At 41.2% G+C, this 8161-nt stretch overlaps 1 protein-coding gene and 1 long non-coding RNA gene across 3 annotated transcripts in view; one reads left to right on the top strand and one right to left on the bottom strand.

Moving 5' to 3' along the window:
- Window positions 1-368: 368 nt before the first annotated feature.
- On the bottom strand, window positions 369-5011 carry LOC121074254. The gene is made up of 2 exons (XR_005822230.1): window positions 4806-5011; window positions 369-616 (listed from the first exon to the last, which is right to left on the bottom strand). It is a non-coding gene; the product is annotated as an uncharacterized LOC121074254 (long non-coding RNA).
- ST6GALNAC3 (ST6 N-acetylgalactosaminide alpha-2,6-sialyltransferase 3) overlaps window positions 2609-8161 on the top strand; it is a 220837-nt gene continuing 215284 nt past the window's right edge. For both annotated transcript variants that reach the window (XR_005822228.1, XM_040566117.1), the window contains exon 1: window positions 2609-4214. Coding sequence is in view for 1 of the 2 variants with exons in the window: in XM_040566117.1 (XP_040422051.1) it covers window positions 4197-4214 (18 nt within the window). In the remaining variant the exon portion in view is untranslated. The remainder of the gene's footprint in view (window positions 4215-8161) is intronic.

Below are 8161 nucleotides of genomic sequence, written 5' to 3'. Positions count from 1 at the left end.
GCTTTTTTTATTTGTTCTTAAAATGACTGTCATTGTGTTACCGACCATTTATAGCATTCTGAAATAATCCTAATTCAACAAGGCCATGAGTTAAACACAGTGCTAGTTTATATCCTGTGCGTGCTTTGATAGAATTGGTGGAGGTGATAAACTGTTGCAGGGTTGGACCCATCCTTTATTACATCTGTCTATTTTCTGTTGAAAGTCTCTAACCATAGAGCTACAAAACCTAAGACTGAGATTAGAAAATATCCTTTTGGTTGCTTTTTTTCTTGTTCTTGTGCTGTTTGTAGAAATAGAAATTTCTTTCTATAGAGAGAAAATTCTGGACTATGGCACAAATCTGGCTTCAGGATATTATTTTTTTCTGGACCCAGGCCCTGAGCAGCCTCTGTCCTGCACTCTATTCTGGCTGTCATGCTGTCCTGTTTCTGAAGATGTGAGGCAGATGATCTGTTGTCCCTGGTGCCATGCCACTTTGCTCTGGCTTTCTGTGCATGGCAGAGCCTGTTGTAGAGTGGCTGCTGCTGTCTCCCCTTGGTCCCATTGCTGTCAGCCAGAGCAGGGGAAGACCTCCAGAAGTCCTCAGAGGATGCTGCTGCTGAAGGGCTCTCCACTGAACATACAATAATATTGTATGAGATGCTGGGTAGGCAAAGTGAGTGTCAGGGGCCCTTTCCCCTGTTTTCCTACTATCCAGCCAGTGAAGTAGAGATGGGTTCCTGTTCTTCACAAGACCAACAACAAAAACCAAGATTCTCAAGTTCCTGTCTCACCCCCAGAATTTATACATATGTGTATATATATTTATGTATATATGCATTATTCGATTTTACTTATTTTCTTCCCTGGAGGATAGTTTCCCATTCAAACCCAAGACGGGGCTTTGGGATTCCCTGAGTTTTGTGATGCCATGATGCAAAGCAGGATGTCATTGAGCAAGGTGGCTCAGATCCAACTGTATTGGTGCCCTTCTTAGTATGTTACATTAGAGTGGTCAAAAGAAAACACTAATCTTCTTTGTCTTGAACCTAAATTAATTAATTCCTGCATTTAAAAAAATAAATCTTTACTGATGTGTTTTCAAGTGCAGTGGAACATGAGATAAAGTTCCAGGAATGGATGGGGACAGGGTGTAGGGTTCCTTTTTTTTAAAACATTTTTTCCTCTTCCCCTCAGCCTCCAAAAGAGATGCAATTTGTCTAATAAAACTAGTATCTGCCTGGGTCTTTGGAGGGAGCACGGCACGGGAAGAGTCTTCATTTCTGCAGTTCAGGAGAAGGCGTTCCCCTGAAATGCTGGATTTAAATTTTCTGTTCAAATTTCGGGCCTTCCGTACTGTAATTGAAGGAGTTGCTGGTTCTTCCCTAAGCTGCTTTTATGTGAACAGCTGTATTCTCAGAGATAAAATCTTGTTAGAGGGCAAATTCGCATGGGCCTATCTAAGTGTGAAATAGCTTTAATATTTTGTGATGTTAGAATTATATGTTATAAAAATACTGGGAGTGTAAGGCTTTGATAATATGAGCAAAGAATGTAGATCATTAACAGTGGAAAAACCAAATGTGTCCTTGGCTGAAGAACTTGCTAGAAAGGCCTATTAACCAACCGTATTCTGTAGTCAGCAACATTACCTTTAAATGACAGTACTTTTTTGAACAGATCATTTAGCTTTTGAATGTCCTTTAGAATTTCATTGATGGCTTTTCTTCTTTGGGAGACTACAGTGAGTTATACATTTTGTTTATCCTTACTAATTTTTACACAGGCAAAACATCTGGTGGTATAGCTGAACACAGCACTCTTCAGAGTTGGTTAGTCTGCTTTAGCTAGAGGTAAGCTACCTAGAAAGATGGGCAGTTTCTTCTCCGAGCACATTTTTATCCATTTTAAATTCCATTTGTTCTGTTAAAACAAATCTTATAAATAAGATTACACAAGCTTTTCCATTTATTTTTTTAAAAAATCCCTAGTTCGGTGTAAACTGGTTGCTGTTAAATGAGCAACTTCAAAAACAAACCTGAAGTTGTCATCTGAGTTTGGATTGAAAATAAAAGAGCAATCATCTGAAAAGTTGCTACTGAATTGTAGGGTTTGCTTTTCCTTCTTCCAGTATTTCTATGGATGCTTGCATTTTGATCCCTGGAAGTTCATGAATTTAAATATATAAATTTTCTTTCTAAATAGTAAATATTTCCTGACAACACTGTGCTTTGTATGAAAGCAATATACTGTGTAAGATAGACTATAACATAGAATGGCTTGGGTTGGATAAAGGATATATATCCTTTATATCCTATAGATATAAAATACTGTAGCGTTTACTTTATTCAAGGTTTATTTCATCTTGGAGAAGAAAAAGTTTTAGGAAAACTGTTAGGTCTGGACAACACTTGAATTTTTTTTAGAATTTCTTTGAAAGAAAGTTGGGAGGCGTGGATTTGAGTGTTTGTAAGTGTGCATTTGAAATGGATGGGGAGAGACTCGAGAACATGTGAGGCTGTGTGGCCATGCTAAATTGTTACCATGACACTGAATAATAGCGAGGTGGTGAGCTGAATTTCTAACAGCATTAATGGTGCCAAGCAATCATTGTCTCCTCCTGGTAAAATGTGCAGAAGTACTCCACAACTCAACTTTTTTTTTAAATGCAGTATGGTTGTCTTGCAGCTGAGCAAGGTTTAGATGAATTGCACTGAGAAATAAGCTGGGTAGTGCAACATATACTTCCCATTGGGCTCTTTCACTTACAGCTTAAAACAAGCGTGCCATATGAGTAAGGTTTTCCTAAAAAGTAAAAGTAGAATTCAAACTGTGTCAAGCCTCACGTGTTCTCCTCAGTGGTGAGAGGGGCTGAGGAGCTTGCAGGACCTATGTTGAAGAAGAGAGGAGGAAAACAAAATAAACTTATGGTAGTCTGGAGGGACGGTGCAAAGGCCAAACACAAATTGGCATTTTCTTTGGAAGTGTACAAGGATTGCAGCCAGGGAGCATGAGCTGTGGAAAGCCTCCACAGTCCCTTTCTGTTCTGCTCTTGGGGATGATTTGCCTCTGTATGGTAATGAGGAGGGCTAATTCCTTTAGTTTCAATCCACCTGTTGTCTAAAGGGATCGTGCCTGGTTAGGAGCAGCATCAGTTACTAAATGGGTGGCAGAGTACTAACCCCTTCTGGGTTCCACATACAGTGCAGAGAGGATGACTGCATCAATTTCAAGGAGTTTTGTGTGTATTAAAGTTGCAGGAGTGAAGCAATATAGCACACAGTATACAGAAATGTCAAGTGCAAAAAATGAGAAGAGTTACAAGATGTAGCACTGAGAAGTGCTGAGACAGCGTGAAAGTGGAAGAAAGACTGCAGGAGAAGCAACAAATAAGTAAGACCTTTATAATATACAGAGTGCGGTACAGAGAAGTTTGAGTATAGTGAGATGACGTAGAAAAACACAGGCAAAGACTAACTGAAATTAGAATTCTTCAATGGCTGAATTAATTAATCTGCGTTAACCCCACTTCAGTGTAGTTAAACGCAGAGAAAGTTCAGAGCCTTTTTCAGACTTGCACCAAAAAGCTTTCCCTTCCCTGTGACGTGTGGCAGCCCTTCGTAGGGCAAGGCACACGCAGCACAACACAGGCACCTCTGTCGCTTGCTGATAACGATGAGCTCACAAAAGGAAGCCGGCCGAACATAAAACAATACTTCATTCTCACAGGCAGTGTAAGGGTTTTTAGAGCCCAAATAACACAGAATCTGGACTTTTCTGACCAACTGGCATCAATTGTCTCCTGAGAGCACTTAGAGAGTTGCACAGGGATTAATTATAAAGATGCGGCTTGATCTTGGAACATCATGGGACGCCTGCAAGCCATAGATTGCCGTCTGTACGTACACTTGATGGTGAGCGCGTCCCGGGGCTCGCAAACACACGCTGGAGCCATGAATCAAACGCGGTCATGTGATGGAGGGGAGGTACCGGGCTGGCGCCCAGCCAGTGGCAGGAGCTGATGGGTGGAACAAACGGGGCATAAAAAGACTAATATGACTAACGGATCCTGGCTGCGTGGTACCCTTATTTGGATCTACAGGAATGTGGGCTCTAGCAGTTCTGCGGCTCTACCAGCCTTTTGCCTGACACTGGAACTGCTGCTCACAAAGTAGAATCCTGCTGCTCTGTGGTAGGAAGGCTAGAGAAAGAACATGGCCTGCATTCTGAAGGTAAATCTCTATCTGTTGCTTGAATGCATTGTTAGAGAGCCCCTCGCTGCTCAGAGGCATGGATTCGGTATGGTCCTATTGCATCTTCATTGTCTCTTTTGAATACTGGTTTTGTTTGCAAACGAATATGGAGAGATTCTGCAACATACAGCTGTGCTCTGCTTCCCTCTGCCATTCTTTTCCTCTTTCCCTGCATTGTCAGAACGGCGAGCTATCAGCTAGTGGGAAGGGAACTGTGTGCCGAGTAATAGGAGGGGGGTGAGGGGCTCTGGTTTGTCTCAGTTGACTTTGTTGGAGCTGAATTCCTTCAGGAGCTATAGCATTTGGGCAACAGACTCCCAGTACAAAGGACAAAACAGGGAAGTTATTTTCTTTTCTGACTGTGCAGCATTCACTGCTTTTGAAGCAAAGGTTGCAGATGTACACAGCTGCCCCAGTTGCTCCTTAAGCACACACTCCCCTGCTGAATTTACCCAACACCCACATGCTCCACAAATTATATTTAGCATTTAATTGTGCCCCCTAATTAAGGGACCTATTTGATGCAGGGTTTCTTCCCCTTCACGTCAGCAAATACAAGTGTAAACTTACCGTGTGCTCATATGCTTTGTCCAGCCTGCTTTCCTCAGATAAAAGTACTTGCAAACAGCATGTCAGGGAGATGGAGGGAGCATCGCTAGCACCGAGTCCTGAATGAAAGGGGAGGAGGCGGAAGTGCAGTCAGTTGAGAACAAACAGTGTTTGTTCCCTTACGGCATTGTCACTTGCAGGCAGTCCCTCTCCTGTGCCTGGTTTGAAAGTGATTTGTTTATGATTCGTTGGTTATCTGCCTTGCTCCTTTCTGTGTATATTTTGAATAGGTTTGTGCTCTGTTCCTTTTAGTAAATAAAACCTATCTGGAAACACTTTATTTTCAGTCTGATCTCCTAACGAAGGGCTGATTATCCCAAACTTTGGGATGGCCTCTCACGGCAGTTGCCTTCAGCGCATCAGCTGAACGGGTGAATTGCAAAGCTTCAAAACAGTCCCCAAATAATAAACATTTCTGTGTTTCCTTGAATCCACTTCTTATCACTTTCCTCGGTGTTCAACTCCGAAAACAACTGCTGATTTCACTGCACTGTTTTTCCCCTCTCATTCTTTCCCTAATAGTAGGTCTGTGGTACATGGATTAATTTTTTTCTTTTGAGAGCGTGGATCTTATGGCAGTTCTTATTAATAAATATCGCGAAGTCTACCTCAAGTGCGGAAACTTCCTTGAACTCAGAGGTTCTGCACGGAGATGGATGGTAACTGAATCCCTTAAGCAGACAGCACTGACGCAAGTGAGAGTTAAGTTGCGACTTGGGATGAGGCGATAGGAGCTCTGTGAATGGAGCCTGGCTTCGCAAAGATAAGCATATGCAACCCTTTTTTAAACACTCTCTATTTAGACTTGGCTTGGATCTGTAGGTTCCAGAAGAAGGGATCCTTTTTTCGACCATGTTAAAAGATCACATGCAAAATCTTCTTTCTGGCAGTTAAAAGAATATCCTTTTAGAAGAAAGCTGCAGTATCTACCCCCAGCCTCCTTCAGCACAGTCTGGTGGCACAATGTCTCCCAGCCTGCCACCAGCATGACTTCTGCAGGGCCTGCCTTTAGAGTTTGAATTATAACACAATAAATGCCTTCCCTCTGCCCAGTCCTGCAGCTCCATTTGGTTGTAGTTCTGATGATTAAATCAATAGATAAATTGGTATTCCTTGACAGGGAGCCCGCTGCCAGCCTGGTTCTTAATCTTGTTAACACAAGCAGGTGCAAGGATAAAAAGTGAAACAGGTATGAGAAGATTAGCTTTGCCATAAGGCAGGCTGGACTTAGGCAGACATCCCATAGGAGTAATCTAAATGTATAGATCAAGATACTTAACTGTGTATGAGTTTTTAATGTAATACCTATACTTTTATATAAATATGAGTAGCTGTGTAATTTCTGGATCTGACAGAAATGAAAGCAGCAGTTGTCCAAAGGGGATCACAAGTATTCCTCAAACTTACATCACAGCAAGGAAGTTCAGAATAATATGCATCTTTTAATATGACACTTAATTCATCTCTGAAATTACAAACCTGTTACCCACATCCTCCTCCTTTCTCTTAGGTTTGTTCCAGCTCCCTAGTCTATTTGGTCAGTAGCCTGCGTAGAAACATACCTATAGCAAAAACTTTATATATATAAAATATTTTAAATAGGTAGTGACACAGTGTATAGGGAGCCAGACAAACTGTTTCCCTGCCACTTCTGCTCTGAGTAGCTTTGTGGTGCTGCCTTGTGGCTCTACCTGCCTTAGTTCCTAGATTTAGTTTTTTTTTCCTTCTCTCCCATTCCTTTCACAAAGATATTGAGTCTTGTTGAATATTGGAGTTCTGTATGTGTAAAAGCTTAATATAAATGATGTTTGACGTATTTAACTATGAAGAACAGAGGTGAGTGGCTATTAATTAACCAAAGTTAACTTGCAGTTTACTGAAATATATTGGAAAAACTGTATAACCTTTAGATACCAAGACACCCCCCTTTGCTATAATTACTGCAAGAAATCATCTCTGTATGTAGCACTTGTAGGAGTGCTTGGGAAGGTGATTTTTCCTAAAATGTGTGCTGTCTTTGGGGTGTTTCATTGTGTACTCTCTCTAGTTAAGATTGTCAGGACTGTTGCTTGTGATGGCCCCAGAAAGTTGGTATCCCAATCACTGGTGGGACATCCTGAATTATAACTACTGAAACCCTCTTCTGAAGAATTCTCTCCTTTGTTGAGGAAATACAGAGAAAGAGGCAAGTTCTAATACACAAGATTTTTTTTTTCTCACCATCATGTCTTTAAAAATCACAACAGAATAGCGGAGTGAAGTGTAGGCATTTCTTGGAAGAAAACAGTTGATCTTCTGCTTGTTACTATGGCAGCTACGTGCCACCTCACTGATTACTAGATTAACATAGTGATTACTACTTATGTAATCACGGTTAACTCTGCAGATGTTGAACTCCCTGATTTCTGCTTTATCAGCCACTGGCTTTTCAAAATGTTGTTAAATACCTTATTTCAAAGGGACCCTGGTTTTTGATTAATTGAAAAATGACACTTCAGTGCACCTGTCTTCTTACAACAAACACATGAATGATGATGGTACTCTAAAATGTTAATATCCCCCACTGAGGATTGGGCAGTGATACTTTAAAACAAATAGACTGGGTAATGTTACTTCATAAATACCACACTTTGCAGTGGATTATGCCTTTTCATATTCACAGACTCTTCTTTTTAAGTTGAGGTTTTGAAGGAGATGGAGGTGAATTATGCTGTCATCAAAGGACAGTTTACACTGTGTAGGTTTAGTGTGGTAGAGTTCAACAGAAAATATATGTGATGAGCCTGTACAGAGAAGTGTGAAATCCAGAGGAAGTTTATTTCTGTTTTGTATGTTGTGTATTTACTCTGAACAAAAGTGATTTCATGTGCCTATAGACTGGATGTAACCTTCTGTCTGCAGGGATCACAAATGAGAACTTTGGTGAAATTCTGTGTTGTAAGTAGTGTTATGCCCTATCCCTGGATGTGTTCAAGGCCAGGTTGGATAGGGCCTTGGGCAGCCTGGTCTAGTGGGAGGTGTCCCTGCCATGGCAGGGGGTTGGAACTGGGTGGTCTTTGAGGTCCCTTCCAACCCAAACCGTTGTAGAATTTGTACAACCTAAGGCAATGCTGTTGCTACCCCAAATGACTTTGAGTTGTTCTTTCCAAGGTAAGCAGGTGGCTAGCTAAAATCCTTAGCCTCTTTAGTGTTTTCCTTATCTAATTATAAAACTGACAAAACAATTTCACAAACTGTAACTTGCAGGTTTTAACCAAACCCTTTAGCACTGCCAGTAGCAGTGTTTTGCAGGATGCTGTAAAAGACCTTGTGTCTCA

Source organism: Cygnus olor, chromosome 8, assembly GCF_009769625.2.
Source record: "Cygnus olor isolate bCygOlo1 chromosome 8, bCygOlo1.pri.v2, whole genome shotgun sequence".
In the NCBI taxonomy this organism is placed as follows: Eukaryota; Metazoa; Chordata; class Aves; order Anseriformes; family Anatidae; genus Cygnus; species Cygnus olor.
Note: the sequence above shows the minus strand (reverse complement) of the source record. Positions and strands in the feature narration are given on the sequence as shown.